This window comes from Tenebrio molitor, chromosome 9, assembly GCF_963966145.1.
Source record: "Tenebrio molitor chromosome 9, icTenMoli1.1, whole genome shotgun sequence".
NCBI lineage: Eukaryota > Metazoa > Arthropoda > Insecta > Coleoptera > Tenebrionidae > Tenebrio > Tenebrio molitor.
Window position 1 is genome coordinate 628,277 of NC_091054.1, and position 17,529 is coordinate 645,805.

The 17,529-nt window shown below is 43.8% G+C and overlaps 2 protein-coding genes across 4 annotated transcripts; one reads left to right on the plus strand and one right to left on the minus strand.

Annotated features, from left to right (window-relative positions):
• The first annotated feature begins 1,398 nt into the window (after window positions 1–1,398).
• On the plus strand, window positions 1,399–5,800 carry LOC138138964 (putative uncharacterized protein DDB_G0270496). 2 transcript variants are annotated; one of them, XM_069059115.1, is made up of 6 exons: window positions 1,399–1,558; window positions 2,377–2,783; window positions 2,832–3,293; window positions 4,696–5,285; window positions 5,341–5,475; window positions 5,524–5,800. In XM_069059115.1, the coding sequence occupies exons 2-6, from the start codon at window positions 2,381–2,383 to the stop codon at window positions 5,659–5,661; spliced, it is 1,728 nt and encodes a 575-aa protein (XP_068915216.1). In that variant the 5' UTR covers window positions 1,399–1,558; window positions 2,377–2,380; the 3' UTR covers window positions 5,662–5,800. The 2 variants fall into 2 exon arrangements, with proteins under 2 accessions (XP_068915216.1, XP_068915217.1); XM_069059116.1 differs by having other exon boundaries at window positions 2,832–3,017.
• A 65-nt stretch (window positions 5,801–5,865) lies between these two features.
• Window positions 5,866–15,651, minus strand: Wdr81 (WD repeat domain 81). Of its 2 annotated transcripts, none has more exons than XM_069059112.1 (7): window positions 15,341–15,651; window positions 13,863–15,293; window positions 11,282–13,767; window positions 11,059–11,234; window positions 8,780–10,042; window positions 8,179–8,435; window positions 5,866–8,132 (listed from the first exon to the last, which is right to left on the minus strand). In XM_069059112.1, exons 1-7 carry the CDS (start codon window positions 15,439–15,441, stop codon window positions 7,886–7,888), a joined length of 5,961 nt encoding a protein of 1,986 aa, XP_068915213.1. In that variant the 5' UTR covers window positions 15,442–15,651; the 3' UTR covers window positions 5,866–7,885. The 2 variants fall into 2 exon arrangements, with proteins under 2 accessions (XP_068915213.1, XP_068915214.1); XM_069059113.1 differs by having other exon boundaries at window positions 5,866–8,117; window positions 15,341–15,650.
• Between the last annotated feature and the right edge of the window lie 1,878 nt (window positions 15,652–17,529).

The following is a 17,529-nucleotide window of genomic DNA, read 5'->3' on the forward strand; positions in this document are numbered from 1 at the left end:
TTAATTTCGTCTTATCAAATTTGGTTTTGGTAATCAAAAAAGGGTTTGCTGAACTTCTTAGGATCCCCCATTTTTCATCAGATTTGTTTGAAAAGGACAACGGAAGAGGCTATTTTTGATCTGAATATGTAATTAAAAAAATATCAAAACAACAATTCCGGATAAGTATTTCTCACACCATAGCGCATCACCACACGCTTTTTTCTTTTATTCTAGAAGCTGCAGTTTTTATCTTCTTGATTGTCTTGCAACTGTCTCTTTATCATGACGTCCTGGTCCTTTCTTTTTTTCTATAACTTTTATCCCGAATTCTTATCACACCCGCGGAAGGAACGTTTTCCTCCTGATCATCCTTTCTGTAATTTGCTCGTGCAACATCCGAAAACTGATTTCTGGTATGTCATGTTGCAAAAAAACTACGACAGACAAAGCAAAATTGTAAAGAACTTTTGTGTACAGAACAAAGAAGTCACGAACGGCCACGTTTTAGTTATTACAATTCAGACATGGGAGACGTTCTAAAACGCATCTAGAAATGTCCAATTTCGTGACTTGCAGATCCGACAGTTCGCACCGGCTTAACAATTGGATTATTACACAAATTACTGCGGCGGAAATTTCCCGCAAAGAGCTCCTCTACCGAACAATTTTCAAATCAACACTTCCAACTCTTCTAAAATACAAAAGAATTGGCTGAGCCTTCAGTTTCTAGTACAATTTATGAGACCCATGAGCCAACCAGAAGGTGACCCATTTCTTTTTCGTCTCTTGCTGCCATGCTGACACATTTTTTTCTTTTTTTAAAGTCGGAATTCAATTTTTCAAAATCATCCCTTCCTAAACTTTTTCTTTTGAGATTTCCACGAGTGGTACAATTGTTTCAGAAATAAGTCCACCTGACTGAATGAAAATATTGCGAAATTGAAGCAAGTTCAGAGGAGAGAATTGAAACTTGCACATTTTGTCAAATTGACCACTTCTTTGGTAAAAAATATTTTTGTTTTGAAATCGACGAGAGAAGCGTCGTAAAACATGCGGAGATCATTTTCGGGGGAGTCCAGACGGCGGCCGCCCCCGAGGTCAAAAACCGACCTTCATTCGCTCTTCCGATCCGATTCTCACACTTCCGCAAAACGCAAAATCCAAATCCAAAAACGTCTCGGCTTCATTGTCCAAGCCGCAAAATCGTGACGGAGAAAGTTTTTGGCCACAAGATAACGGTAACACGCATACCGGCGTTCCACAATAACAAAAGCCGATAATCCGGCATAATTGCGATAATGAGGCAGCAACCCTCGCCACGCCCACCCCACGGTGACGTCTCCGTCGGAGCAGGTTGTCCGAAAGGCGGAATGCCGGATGACGGCGTACAAGAAAGCAAGTGGCGTCCTCCACGGTTTCTTGGATGACGTCACGGTGGGTATAAGAACTAACTCGGCGAAGAGGTGAAGTTGTTAGTCTGTCATCCGCCTCACGGTCAGCACAGGTCATAGCTCTTCACGTAACAGTGTTGTACGGTGCGATTAATAAGTGTGCTCCAGTGTGACCTACTATCGGGGTAAGTCTTCGATGGCCAGTTCCGGAAGCAGTGTGCGGAAGTGGTGACGGCGACCTGTGACGGAGACGTGCGAATTTTTTTCAATTTTTTACAAAATAAACACAAAATTAAAGCACACTACCAGAAGAAGTTACCGTTATCGCGACCAATTGCTAACACATTTAGGTGTTTGTTCTTCGATGTTCGATGAGTGCTATCAAGGACAAGCAGAAACGGTTCTTCAGTGTCCAGTTGTGCGACAGTTTTGGCACCGTTTGCGCAAAAATTGGCCGATGAGGAAAATTTCCAAAATTTTTTTTATTCCACTTTTCGAATTTCGAAAATCATTTCCAATTCGAAAAGTCCTAGTTTTAAGGTTTAAAGTCTCAGATCAATACACAAAATTCCAAATTTGTGTAATATTTACAGGGTGTTGATAAAATATGAAAATTTTCCAAAATATTACCATCTAAAAATATTAACGTTATAAGAATCACTTACGCAAAAATATTAAAATGTGTTTATTTTGATTTAATTATACCGCCCATTAATTATTTACAAGCCAAAAAAATATTTGTCACGTGACTATTTTGAAAATTATTTCAAAATTTTTGTAAGTAATCAGTTACATATAAAAATAGTTCTGATAAAGTCAAAATTTTCAACACTTTGACTTTTGACAAATATTGTACACACGGCGACTGAAAATTCCGTTGGGTTTTTAAAAAACTTAAAAAAAAAAATACTCAAAATTTGCAGAAAAAAATTTCGAAAATTTCTGTTTCGGGGTTCAAGACATCAAAGTGCTCTAAAAGCTAAAATTTTGACTCTCTCCTTAGCACCATGAGGATATACCTCTTCGGAACCGTGTTATGCCTCGCCATCCTCCAGTGCTACTGCAACCCCATAGTGGTTACAGCCCGCGACGCCAAATCACTCGAGGAGATCCAGAAAGAAGGAGTCAAGGAGGAAGAGACCACCGGAGTCACCTCCTCTGATACTCCAACCACCGAAGTAACCTCCGAAGCAACTTCCGAAGCAACATCCGCGGCAACCCCCCAAGCCTCCAAACTCAAAGAAACGGGTCGTCAATCCACCGATGATGACGACGATGACGACGACGACGACGATGACGATTTAGGCCTGGACATCGGCGGCGACGACGATGATGACGACGACGACGACGCCGATGATGACGACGACGACGATGACTACTTCGATGGCTTCTTCGACGACATCCTAGGAGGTGAGTCGGTCGATTTGATCTTCTCACGCTAATATTGTCGTTTTAAAGGCGACGACGACGATGACGACGACGACGACGACGATGATGACGACGACGTCATACAGGAGGACGTGCCCCAAGTTCAACCCCCCCAGCCAGTAGTAGCCGCCCCCAGCGAACCCATCGTGGACGCCGTCGCCGGCGAGGAGGACCTGGAGGAACACTCCGCCGGTGAGGTGGACAACGAGACAAACGGTACGGCCGCCGAGTCCGTCGAGGGTGACTCATTCATCGACAAAAATCCCACCGAAACCAACGAGCCCGTTGTCGTCGAAGAGGTGCCAGCGAATGACGCCGTCGACGACGACGACGATGACGATGACGACGATGATGATGACGACGACGACGACGACGACGACGTCGGTCTCGCGGGACTGACCGGTGATGATGATGACGACGATGACGATGACGACGATGACGATGACGATGACGAAACTGATCTCACAGATGTCATTGAAGCCAAAAGATCACGTGAGTCCAAATCCAGTAAACACAGTAAGAAAACAAAAAAATCCAGAAAACAACACAAAACAGCTAACAAAGTGAGATAGAGTAGTGCTGTTGGAGGCAAAGACTTGTATCGTTCATTCTGTACAAAATATTCGCACCACTGGTAGTTACGTAGATTATTTCCGTTTCTGCTATCCTTCCAAAACATTTTAGTTGCGTGCCAGTTGTATTCTCTAATGATTATTTAAATTATTTATTTATTTATTTGAAGACAATGCTTTTGCATTATACTAGGTATATGTCACAGTCACGTGACCCAAATCTGTATCGACTTGTACAAACATTAAACCAGTACAATACAAATTCTTGTGTTTTATTTTTTATTGCCAAAAAATCCAAAATGTTATTAACAAACATTTTGTGACATCTATCTAGCTAATGCACCGTCAGTCGTTGTACTAATCGCATGTTCTAATATCTAACACTGTCACAGTCTGATTGTCTAATCGTAGTAGAAAATGCGAAAATGGGTAAGTAGCCGCATGACGATACCGTTTGACCAATGACACGACTCCCCGACATGACTTAAGCCATCGACTAAACCTGTAGTGGGGTAGAACTAGCTTAGTTGAATTAGATCGAGTAGTCCATGAAAGCATGGTAGAACATCCAGTAGATCGTAGTTTACTTGATCGTAACCAAATAACAACAGAACATCACACTGTGTTCTAATGTGTTTTCACGCGAAACCGGAACCACCCCGCCCTCCGCAGACGAGCTATGCGAGGAATGTCGTGAAACGGCCGCAGTAGGCCACGGAAGGCGCGGATCTGGGTCACCCGGTGACCTTCTTCGGCGCATCCTTCCGAGGTCAAGCGGGAGCTTTCGCCGATTGTTTGCTCGGGTACGATCACGCTTCCGCACCGATCCGGCATGATTGTCATCATTGTCGTCAGCCGATATGGCAATCGATTCGTTTCGATGATTAGATCGCGGAGCCTTGGATAGAAAGTCCGGCCCTGACCCGACATGGCCAGTGACCTCCAGACAATCTCGTCAGGTGTTCCGTTATAAATGGTGTTGCCGGATTTCTTTTCACCGGAACACGATCTCTTCCACGAATTTGAATTCAAAATTAAAACAACTCAAAAAATACGAGACATTTTGAATCACAGACGGTCGAATCAAAGTGTGCAACTGTCACATCTGACAACTGTCTTGACGTGAACAACACCGTAACAACTGTCAGTTGGCACCGTTGAAAACAATTGTACAGCACACTATAGGAGTACCATCTCGCGCGGGGGTGGTTCCAGGTTTTTACGCGCAAGCGGTGCCACCTCCGGCAGGAATTTTGGCCGATGTTGGCACCACTTCCGGAAAGAACCAGAAGCAAACCAACCTACAACCCTTTTCCGCACAGGTGCTATGCAAATGCCCAAAATGCCCGCCATATACATATCAAAATACAACAGATTCGTCGACAACATCATCACTCGCATCAACCGCATGCTGGGGAAATCCTACGACCCCGTTCGAGTAAAACTTCCATCCAACGAGTCGAAAAAGACCAAGAACACCACCAAAAAGCGCAAGAGCAACCCCAAGAAGCGCAAAAACAACACCAAGAGAACGACAGGAATGACGAACAAGATGGCGGAAATCGCCATTGCCAGATCGACGGAGAGCGAGAGTCGCGAACCAACGTTTGTCTTGATTTCGAAAAACAGCGAGAGCAAACCGACGGTCAGGCAGAACAGTAGAGTTGAAAACAGAGCGACGAATACCAAGAACAAGAAGAAGAAGAATAACAACAATAAGAACAACAACAACAAGAACAAGAACAACAAGAATAAGGCCAATGAGAAGAAAACTGCGAAGGCGAAGGCCACGCTCTTTGGACTCAGCTCGATCAAGAGAGACGGCGACGTCAGTGTCAACATGATGGCGGACCACACAACTGTCAAGACGAATTTTATCCTCGGTCCGCTCACGCTGAGGGTCGAAAGAGAGGTAAAAATAGACAACAGAAGCGGAGCCTTGTGATCGTTTTTATTACAATTTGTAGATGGGAAGGGGAGCTAAACGAGAAGTGAAAAGCGCCACCGCCACCACCGCTCAGATGCACGGCCGCCTCAACCTCAGAATAGTGCACGGAGGGGCGGCCACTCTGCACTCGATCCGAGTGTTGCAGCCCAAACAGGTAGGTGCGGACGCCACCAACAAAGCATTTCTACCAAAAGTTCGACAGGTTCGCGTGGACAGTGCTGACAACCACGAGAAAAGCAAAGAGTTCATGTGGAGGCGAAGCCCTCACATTGCCTCGCTGGTTTCTAGGAAACTGGCGTCGGCCACCAGATCGATGCTGAAGCCGCCCCCGGCAGCTTAAACTCGCCGATTCTCACAACACAAATCTGTCGTGCCTAACTTTATTTATTTTATTTATTTTGTAGTTACTGTTAGTGATATTTTAATATTTAGTTGTTAGATGGCGTGTCATCAGGTTGTGTAATAAATTTTATTTTCGACGTGGATTTTTGCTTTGGGTGGACGGGAATACTGAACACGAATATGTGGCAAAAAACTTGTCTGGTGTGTTTTTATAAATTTTATTTGCACAGTAAATAACTTAATGAATTACATCACTCATTGTATGTCTTTGGAATTGTATAATACTAAAGAAAATAATGTATAAATAACAGTTAAATAATGTGGGTGGTACAAGTATCTAAAATATATTTCGACTGGCTAAAACTGATAATAACGACATCGAACCATGTGGCTTAACAATATAAAAAGGGAATTGACTAGTAACTGTATTGTAGTCAAATGACGTTTGAGAATGCAGAGGTCGCTACGGTCGTTGACGGTATGTTTCGATAACAAAATCACATCGCTTTTGATTTGTTTAATATCAAGCTAAAAATGCACAAAAAATATGTCTCATCGGAGATTTTACGATACTCGTCAAATTAAACACACTAGCCTTCAGGTAACAACGAGATGGTTGCTAGTATTGCTAAATGGGAGATGCAGAACAAATAGAATACTGTGCTGACCTCTGTCGATTGGCAGAAGCTTGTCCCTTTAGCGACTTGACTGTACAGCACGTACCTCGGAAAAAAAATCCGAAAAAATCCCCAAATCATTCGTGTCGAGCGACCCTTTTTTTACACTATTCTTACAACAATGCTGTTCATTTACATCGTATAAATAAAATAAAATTCTGCAAGTTATTCAACCACAAATATACATATCCCTGAAAATAGTCTCGTTATACCTATCGGTTAAGTCCAGTATATCCAATAACAAAAAAGAAAAAACTAAGATAACATCACAATAAAAAACTTCTGATTAGTTACACTAATTAATTAAATTACATCACTTCACAAGTATGTAATCGGCTAAAATTAACACGAACATTTCGCTTTAAAGCAAAAAATGCGTCAACAAAAGACGGAATTGCACTGGAATGTAGGATTACATCGAGGAACACGATTTGTTCCGGTGCTTAATCGAAAGAAATTCGAGGTTTTCGGCAACTTTTACCAATGATACATCAAAGTTTCAGAAATGTCAATAAACGGTCACGTGGTGTAGAGACTCCAACCAAAACAATTTAAGGAGTCAATCACGTGAAATAGTGCAGACATCTGATAATAATAATCCCACTGTAATATTAATTGAAAAAAAGTAAACATCATAGATAATAACAATCCTGAATGCACCGCCTATGACTTCTGTGGTAATGTCACAACTGACAGTTGACGTAACATGATTTTTGACAGATCCTTGTATCTTACTTGCTTATTTCATTGAAAGGGTATTGATTTCCGCTTGCATTAACAATTTATTGTGTCAGTATTATTTGCAATCTATTTGGCACATTAAACACTACACTTGATACGAAATATATCTGTGAAGTTGGTACCTTCAGAGGTTTCAAAATATAATGTCAGTTTCTATCACAGCTGCTACAATTGTTATCACAATTTATTTAAACGATATTATGGATTAGTCAATTGAACAATTCCGTTGAACTTTTTTTTACCACGTTATGATACTTGTCATGGGAAATACTGTTAAATTGGTATTACCACACTGACGAGCTGGCAACAATTGAGCATTATCAAATACAAAAAAAGTTTATTTATTTCTCAAAGAATCAGTATTTGATTTAACATGTTGAGCTTTACTTATTGCTTTAATCATACCTGAAACCTGATCAATTCGGGTTTGGAACTTAGATAATGAATTTGACAAATGAGAAATGACATAAGTCGGTAATGTCAACCGCTTTTGTCAATGACATATCTGTCTTATTTGTGAACTGAAACTGTAACTGTTCCAACACGCGGAGGTTTTTTTTGAAAACAATTTTCTGAAAGTTTTGATGCATCATAATTCAATCAAAATCGGACATTTTTTATTTTCCATTTTGTGTTTGACGGATGAAATCTTTATTACATTTGGTAAAGTCGCTCGATTTGTACCCCGCGCTTTGCAGCCCATTTCAAATTATCACAATAGAAAAGCAAAATCCTAAGAGAGCTGTCAATTTCGATGAAACCTACCTCTACGGTCTCACGCAGGCAAGACTAACGGCACTCAACTCAACACAGCAAATTAATGGCGCCCGTGTCGGCGCCCAACAGCAACAATCTGTTCAAAGGCAGCAACGCCATGGACGTCAGCAGCCCCTTGAAGGCGTCCGATCTCAGCTTGGTGCTCGAGAACGACGCCTCCAGGTCGATGGAGGTGTGCACGCCGATCCGATTGGCCGTCGTACCGGAGATCAGTTCGTTATTGTAGACGTTTAGGCAGTGAACGGGCTCGGTGGCCCCTCTGACAAAAGACAACCTATCAGTGGCGATGACAGCGGTGAAAACGTGACAGATGTACCAACCTGAGGTGGAATTTGAATTTGCCGTCGTGGACGTTCCAGACGCCGATCGTTTGATCGAGACTGGACGAGATGAGGGTGGAATTGTCGGCCGCCACGAGCTGCAGGACTTCGCTCTCGTGGGCTTTCCAGGTCGAGATGACCAGGCCGGTGCGGCTGTCCAGGACGGTGATGCAGCCGGAGGATTGACCCGTGGCGACCCACAAGCCCGATGGGGATACCGCCAAGCAGCGGATCAAACCCGTCGGGTTCAGATTCACCTGGGAAAATCAAACTTATATTTGAATTCCGCAGTCATGAAATACAAAAATGGTGGAGGCGCCAGGATATGTGTTCAACAAAACTAACTCATATGTTTGCTAGATCCAATTTATAAAACTGTACTATGTAGATTTCATTATGAAGAATCGAATGCAAAAGCGTGCACGTATGTCGCTACCACCGACCGAGAAAGTTATGTTTTTTGCATCGTAATGAAAGTAGCACTTTTTTCAAGAAAAAATCGTAATGAAAGTGGTACTTTTTTTCATCATTTTATTCATGTACAAAAGTATGACTTTCATAACTAGTTGTACCGTTTCATTTTTTAAAAGATAACCTTTACCTTCAACTCGTGTATGTAGCAGCACGTCCTTGTATCGATAACCTTGACCGTCCCATCCGTAGTCGCCGCAAAAACCTGACTAGATGGCGCCGGTAAACTCTTGAGAACGTTGACAGGAGGATACCGCGGCGACTCCAGATACCCCACGTTCACCCCCATGAACGGATCCCAGATGTGCACGACGCTGTCGCACGACGCCACCAATCTCATGCTCTCGACGAAGGTGATCGACAAGACCGACTTCTTGTGTGCGGTGTACGTCCACTGACACCCCGACACGTTAGAGCCGTCGCCTTGACTCCGCAACGACCACAACTTCACCGTCTTGTCTCTACTGCCCGAGATGAAACTGTTCTCGTTGTCCAACACGTAGAGACACTTGACGCTGTGAGTGTGACCGGCGAAAGTCTGCAGCTTGATCTGTTTGAAATTGAACATGGTGTCTTTGTCGGAGCGTCCGATTTCGTGCTCCCAGTAGGCCAACCAGTTGCCGCGCAAGTGTCTGCTGTTATTTTCCAATCTGTTGCTGACCAGACTGAGCAAGTCGGTGTTGACGCTCTCCAGGTCGGCGGTCTGGACGTCGATTCGGTTTCCGATGAGGGCGATGTTGCTGCCTATGCTGCTCGACGCGGTTATGGCGTTGCTGCTCCGCCCCGAATCCGGCAATTTCTGATTTGGATAACTCATTTTCACTTCTTGTTCGTACTCCTGGCACAACTCCTTTATTAGGGCGTGGTTCTTCAGAGATATCTCCAACGAAGTGGCTCCCACGTGCTTGAGGAACGGTAGGTACGCGGTGTAGGCCAGTTCTGAGGTGAAGACTGCTCGCAATTCTTCCAGAGTGTGGTGGGAAGTGTCGTCCACGTGTGCGGATGGCGAGTCCGGATCTGGATTCTTCAAGTGAGTTATTTGGATGGGTCTGCCGCCGACGGCCCACTCGTTGACGGAACCGTCTCTGCACAATTCCACGTAGTGAGATTCTTCGGGGGGTTTGTCGGCTTGGGGCTCCGCAACGGGATTGTCTTCGTAGTTTGGCTCCCCGCTGACGTAAATTTTGTCGAAAATCAAGAAAAATCTCTGGAGGGCCGGGACGGCCAAGTGGGTGCGCGTCATGTCGGAACCCATCCGGATGGAGAGGACGTATAAGGTGTCGAGGTATTTGCGGGCCAAGACGTTTCGCGCGGTGGAGCCGCTAGGAAAGGCGTACTTCGTTGATGCTAGCAGCCTCACGATTGGATGGAGTATATTTTTTAGAATGACGTCCTAAAATACGATAATTGTAATGATAATGCGACTTACTTTGTAACAATTCAGCTTTATTTGCAATTCATGACATTAATTGGAAAAACTTTTAAAAATACAAATATCAATGACAGATGTCACTTCATTTTATTCTCGACTTTTGTTTTTCATGGCCAACTAGTCCACCGAATTTTCATGATTATACGGGACACGACCTGCTGTATTCTAACAGGCCTGTTCATTTTATTAAAAATGCCTTATGAAAATGCTTCCGAGAAAGAGCTAATTTTCGCCGATGAAGGCGTCACAAAACGGGCGCTTCACACTTAATACGCAAATAACAAAAAACAATAACAACACTAAACACAAAAACAACGAACAATAAGGAAAATATTCACGAATTTAATTTCAAAACAGCAAAAAATAAGGAGTTTTTAAAATTCATATTCAAAATGTCATTGAACAAGAAAAATTCTCGGTGACAAAAACTTAAGATGAATAATATCCCCAAAAAACGCCCGTACACTAGCGCTCTGCGGGAATCACCTAAACTACACTTTTGAACAGGCGGCGTGATACGATAATTACTTATCAAGCAAAATGTGTTATGTTTTTTGACCCATGTGTTGCATTTAAAACTGAATATAGGTCTAAAAAAGACTAAAACGTAAAGTAGAGTTCACCACTATCTGTCCACTAAACTTGGCAGAATTATCTTCTAGTACTTTCTGTTTTGTGTGATTGACAGCATTGATTTAAATTTGACCGCTGCAGTGTCAAACCACCAATTTTTGTTTCGAAATTACAATTATATTTACGTGTTTTAAGTAGGCGCTTTGTACAAAAAATACTTGTTATTTCATGTTTGCACGATTTCATTTGACGTTTTTGTTATCTGGCAATTGTCGACAGACCCCAGGTATTGATAGGTGAGTAATTTTTTTATCATTAAAAGTAACAACTGCCTTCGGGAACACTTGTATTAACTTATGTTTAGATTGTCTTTTTGACGTAAACAAATTGCGAAGTGTACCAACCTGCAACTGGTCCATCAGCGTCGAGTCCGACAGATACGGAATGACGTGTTGCAGCAGCGCCAAACAAGAAATCAAGCCGCCCTCGAGATTCGGGGTCAGTCTCCTTTTACACAGCGCTATTAACTCGCTCATGTGGGGTATATATTGGAAGAGAATCAACTGCTCTCCATACAACCCTGAAACACCCAGTTCAGCTCCAAACCAAGCAGTCCTGGCAACCTACCTGCAATACTTGTCAAGCACTCGAGAACCTTGGAGGCGTTCTGGTCCCCAAGCACGTAACTCGCGACCACCGAAATCGATTCGACCTCTTTGACAGTCTCGTCTTTCGCCACGATCGCCAAATTATCTCTACCGACGTAACAAAGCGTCAACATCTTCAGCAAATTTCTCGACAGGTATCTGGCGGTCAACACCGGCCCCAGCCTGTGCGACAACCAAATCAAACTGTCCGAACTCATGTCGGAGATCTTCGCGTCGTGCTTTTTGTTCCTGGCGGCGCCGACCTTCTTCTGTTCGAGATTAGCGGAGCCGGGCGAATCCAAGACCAGTTCAAATTGAGTCGAGTCGCTCTTTTTGCTACCGACCTCGCAGCTGATATTGTTGAATTCGTGTTTGCCACTCGGGATAGGAATCGTCGGAGATGTCACTTTGGGGTCGACGTCGTCCTCGCTCAGGTTCATGTTGAGCTCCTCGAGACTGCGCAGCTGGTCCAAGTTCTCGGTGATGGTGGCGTCAAGAGCCTCCTCGGCTGTGGAGTGATTAAACGGCAAGTCCGACGCCACGTTCAGCTCCAAGTGCTCCATCAGACTCTTGAGCTGGTCCTCGCTCTGTTTCTCTTCGTCGAAATCGAAAACTTCCGGTTCGGACAGTTGCAGTTCCTGCTTGGGAGTCGGACGCTTCTCCGAAGACACACTGGAGTCGTCGCTGGCGGAGGCGTCGGTGTGTTCGGCGTCCATCGTCTTCAGGTGCGACGTCTTTCTGATCAACTTCTCCGAGTGAGTGTGCAAGATGAAGTCGACCTTCTCGTAGTCTTTGTAGCGACCGACGGCTTCGACCAGTGGCGCAACAAAATTATCTAAGAAGCACTTCAACCCCAGTCTCACTATCAGCCGAAGAAGGAAACTGTGATGGTACAACTTAGCTATTTTGCCGTAGTACGGTAGAGTACTCTCGTTCGGTTCGTTTTCGTACAGCTTCAAAATCGACTCTAGCAGAGTCTCGCAAGTCTTCTGCGGCCCCAAAATTCGCGCAATGGGGTCGAACAAGTACCACGCCGCTAGTACCGAAGTGGGCGCATCTTCGATCAAATCTCTGACGTGCGGCAGGAGAATGTTGACGATCTCCATGTCGGTCGTCGTGTGCAACCCCTCCAACAAGCTCTCCAAGTTCCTGACGCACGCTTTCACCTTGCACTCCCCGATGTTCTGAGCAAAAAGAATCTTGGTTCTTTCCAGATTCTCGTACTCGGCGCACATTTCGCCGTTGCAGTCGAAATGGTACAAAATCTCCAGATCGGTCGACACATTTTTGAAGTCTTTCAGCGTCGAAATCAGCGAGTACAGACCGGGGAAGAGCTTAGGAAACGGAATGATGCAGTGGAGGAGAGGCTCGAGGAGCAGGTGGGCGCTCGGGGGCGGCAACCCTATGTGAGTGACGGACGGATACTTGAAATCCTTGAAGTTGACGGTATCGGGTTGCAACAACAATCGAACGATCTTGCATATGCAAGGTGGTATGTCGTACTTGCAACTCTTGACGACGGTGAGGCAAGCTTTGAGTCGTTCGTTGAAAGACAAAGTCGAATCGTTGGCCCCCAGAGCTCTCAACTGTTTCGACATGAAGATCTCGACGATCAGACACCCCAAAATCTGCAACTCCCGGATTCGTCGCGCCGAGATGATGTCAGAATAGTTGCAGACGATTTGATTATCATTCTTTTGATTGTTTCTGTTCCGATAGCCGTACATGAACGCGTTTTGATTGTCTAACGGAAAAGTGTGCGATTTGATCGTCCTGTTTCCGCGAACCTTCTCCTCAAAGTTCTCGCTGAAAATGAGATTGGTGAAGGCGTTCTGAACGACGCAGTCTTCACCCTCCTCGACTGTACTCTTCTCCTCCAAGCACTTGACTCGCTTCTCTTCCACGTGAAACGTCTTGGAGAAAAATGAGTGTTTCTTTTCCAGATTGTCCAAATTCTGTTCGGGTTTGTACTCTTTGGGCAGGTAGATGATCCCGGCGCTCATCGACGAACTCGGCACCACCAGTCCCGCTTTGGGTTTGGCGCTTATGTGGGACGTGAAGGACGGGTTTTTGGGGCCCAGACTCGAGCTCCTTTGGTTGGCCGCGTTCTTCGACGGCTTCTGGTACTGTTCTTCGTTGAGTGAGGAGCGACTTCGGGACAGGAAGCGCGACAGGCCGAGAGAGGAGCGGCCGGATGAGTTCGGGACGTCGTCCGCGTCTTCGTCGTCGGTTTTCGGGTCTAAAGACAGGCCGGGGGAGTTGCTCCGGTCGCGGGATCGGTTCTGCTTGCCCGACTTGCTTATGTAGATTTTTGGGGGAGTTTTGTTCCAGAAGAGGGAAGCGGCGGCTCTCGGGGGGTGGGGGTGGGTGAAGAGCTGGACGATTCCGGATTTCATCAGCTTGACGTGGTCGTCGACTAAGTGGAGGCAGACGTTTTTTGATTTCACGGCGGCGTTCCCCGCCAACCTAATAAATCATTAACTTTAGTTCAATGTTATGTAATTTAAATGATGCTAAAACGTTCTTCTGGTAATCTTGAATGAAAAAAAAAGGCAACTCACTTGTAGCCGAAAGTGAGATCAATCCAATGATGCAACCGTTCGGAAACGTGAACACTCTCCAGAGCCTCTCTGTGTTTCTCAATGAAATCCTCCGGTCCTGAACACCAAGTGGGCACCTCCAAATCGTCCAAGTCGTCGTGAATACTTCTAAAAACAGTGGCGTCGGTGAAAAATTCTGGAATGCACTCGTCGGGAGTCCACTCCTGCAGTCTTTGTACAGAGCTTGGATACTCCGCCGGCACCCAAACTGTTCGCACATTCTTACACAGTACCGACTTAGGAGTCCGCCTCGCCATATAAACATAATAAGTAATAGACGACAACACGTCAGACACGTGATGGGGGACCTGACTTTGCGGATTCTCGTACGTCAGGTCCAGCTGTCTGTCCCCCTTGTTGAGTCGATACTTGGATTTTTTGAGGTCGCGCCAGTTCTTGCCGCAGCGAGTGACAAAGTCGGTCACCCACGGGAACACGTGGTGGCAATTTGGATCGCCCAGTTTGCGCCCCGACAGCTTATTCAGCGCCGCGATGTACGTGAAATTCGAAATCTGACCCTCCACCCACAGCTGACACAAGTCCTGTAGGTTCTCGTTGGTGATTTGGACTTTGTCGTAAGTTCTGATTCCGCAGCTTTCGCATTTCTGGTTCATGTCGAATTTGTGCCCGTTTTTCCGGCAGTCTGGAACGTTGGCGGGTCTTTTGGGGTCGTTTTTCAAGGATTCTTGGACGTAGATGTTCGAACTGATGCTCGGAATTACGTAGATCCACATGTCTTCGGTCAGGTAGATGTCACTGAGGGAGATGTCGCCCAGAGTGAGACTGCGGTCGTGCATGGACTTTAAGAGTTGCAACAACTGGTAAATGATAAACAGGGGTTTGGCGTAACATTTGCTGAGAATGGCGGGGCTGAAAGTGACGCAGTCTTTTAAATTGTGGCTAAGGTAGGGCGTATGAAGGATGAAAATCGCGTTGAGGGTTTCTACGGCACAAACAGCGGGTAAAATATTTAAATGGACGTCGAAACTCTTAGACGATTCCGGACTCGCACGCGAGTCGCAGATATTGACAATTGGACAGCCGTAGATTCTAATTATTATCTCTCTTAAAACATCATTATAATCTACAAGGGAAATTTGGGTCTCTTTATTTGTTTCCACCTTGCTGTTGTATTTTTTATACGCTTCCTTCCATAAATTCTTGTAGTTAGTTTGGTGAATGTATTGCATTAATTGGCAGAAGAGCAAAGGGGGGTCATCCTTGGTTAAAGTTCGAATGCGAGGCAAAGGAATAACATTAACGTCGCGTTTTTTAAAAACACAGATAAACACTTTAGTCCATGACGCGCCGAGCTCCTCTTCGCTCACCGGCCACGAGTCGAAGCGGCCCCGCTCTATGAACTCCACCAACTTTGAATATTTCGCCAGAGATCTAAAAACGCAATTAGATTTTTTTTTCACTTGACACGTCCTACTCACTTCAGCCATAATCTGTGCACCAGGGCGACAAAGTGGCCCTCTTTGTTTGTTGCTTTCAGGTACTTTTTTGGTACACCCAACTCTTCAAATATGTTTTCCATTTTTTCAGGAGAGCAGAGGTTTTTGACACTTTGGTACTGGTGACGGGGTGATACAGTAGTGCATGTTTCGTGAAGGTTTTGCGTTTTTATTAAAATGACAACATCTGTGTTCAAAACAAATTTCCAAAGTCACAAAACATAACCTCTACGTCTCAGGTCTGACTCATCGTCATCTGTGACATCAAGACATTGTTGCCAAATCTACTGTTTCTATGATTCTGTCATAATAACTCATTCCTTACATTCCATTTTGAACAAAACAGGAAATAATACGGTGTGATCAACAATGACTTAATCTGTTTGTAATAATGAAATTAGACAAAATTGACATTTACTGTCAAAGGTTCATTTTTGCAATAGCAAAGCATAAACGTAGCCGACATAACCAAAAATGTTTTTAATGTCATCTCGAGTTAAAAAATCCAGTCAGTGCCACAGTGCCAGTTACGAGATAAAAAACACCAGCCTTTTTCAATTGTTTCATTGCCAACAGACTCAGTCATTGCTGATCACGCTGTATTTTTTACATATTGATTAAATGATTATAAAAAGAATCCGTGATGAAAAGTTGGGTAATTATACAGTTTAGGTCGACAAATATGACGCATGCGCAAAAGAAACTTTGAAATTCCGAAACTCAGTGAATCTAAAACTGTGTTCAATATACACGGGTCAAGCATGAAACATTGTCTGTTTTTAGGTACTTTAAATGTTTAAAATAAATCGTTATTAAATAATCTGGTAACATCGCTAGCAAAATCCGCGTGACATTCAATCATTAGCGCATGCGTCAGATTTGTCGACCTAAAATGTATAATTACCGACAGCAATTTGGTTCGAATCGGCGACAAAAATTTTTTCGAAAAACACCACGTACCCCCCCCTTCTATATAATTTTCACTTCGAAAAATCATTTAAACGCCCATAGCTCCCTTATTAAGCAACATATGGCAATGAATTTTGCACCGTTGGATAGCCCTTGTCAAGGCGCTTCTTCTGAGTCGAAAAAAATTTACCTGAAAATTTTCATTTTAGAGAAAATCGCAAAAAACGAAAAAATCCATATTTTTGGCTCCCACAGCAAAAATTGATTTCAATGGTCGGAACTTTTACTATACCTGAATTCAACTGACCCTATACAATAACTGACAGCAATTTGGTTCGAATCGGCGACAAAAATTTTTTCGAAAAACACCACGTACCCCCCCCTTCTATATAATTTTCACTTCGAAAAATCATTTAAACGCCCATAGCTCCCTTATTAAGCAACATATGGCAATGAATTTTGCACCGTTGGATAGCCCTTGTCAAGGCGCTTCTTCTGAGTCGAAAAAAATTTACCTGAAAATTTTCATTTTAGAGAAAATCGCAAAAAACGAAAAAATCCATATTTTTGGCTCCCACAGCAAAAATTGATTTCAATGGTCGGAACTTTTACTATACCTGAATTCAACTGACCCTATACAATAACTGACAGCAATTTGGTTCGAATCGGCGACAAAAATTTTTTCGAAAAACACCACGTACCCCCCCCTTCTATATAATTTTCACTTCGAAAAATCATTTAAACGCCCATAGCTCCCTTATTAAGCAACATATGGCAATGAATTTTGCACCGTTGGATAGCCCTTGTCAAGGCGCTTCTTCTGAGTCGAAAAAAATTTACCTGAAAATTTTCATTTTAGAGAAAATCGCAAAAAACGAAAAAATCCATATTTTTGGCTCCCACAGCAAAAATTGATTTCAATGGTCGGAACTTTTACTATACCTGAATTCAACTGACCCTATACAATAACTGACAGCAATTTGGTTCGAATCGGCGACAAAAATTTTTTCGAAAAACACCACGTACCCCCCCCTTCTATATAATTTTCACTTCGAAAAATCATTTAAACGCCCATAGCTCCCTTATTAAGCAACATATGGCAATGAATTTTGCACCGTTGGATAGCCCTTGTCAAGGCGCTTCTTCTGAGTCGAAAAAAATTTACCTGAAAATTTTCATTTTAGAGAAAATCGCAAAAAACGAAAAAATCCATATTTTTGGCTCCCACAGCAAAAATTGATTTCAATGGTCGGAACTTTTAC

Bases quoted from the DNA above. Each gene is read 5' to 3' on its own strand.
- LOC138138964 (XM_069059115.1), top strand. From the start codon at position 2,381: ATGAGGATATACCTCTTCGGAACCGTGTTATGCCTCGCCATCCTCCAG. The intron at 2,784-2,831 runs GTGAGTCGGTCG...GTCGTTTTAAAG, and splicing joins CTTCGACGACATCCTAGGAG to GCGACGACGACGATGACGAC. The intron at 3,294-4,695 runs GTGAGTCCAAAT...TTTTCCGCACAG, and splicing joins CATTGAAGCCAAAAGATCAC to GTGCTATGCAAATGCCCAAA.
- Wdr81 (XM_069059112.1), bottom strand. From the start codon at position 15,441: ATGGAAAACATATTTGAAGAGTTGGGTGTACCAAAAAAGTACCTGAAA. The intron at 15,294-15,340 runs GTGAGTAGGACG...TTGCGTTTTTAG, and splicing joins GTGCACAGATTATGGCTGAA to ATCTCTGGCGAAATATTCAA. The intron at 8,436-8,779 runs GTAAAGGTTATC...TGATTTTCCCAG, and splicing joins GCTACATACACGAGTTGAAG to GTGAATCTGAACCCGACGGG.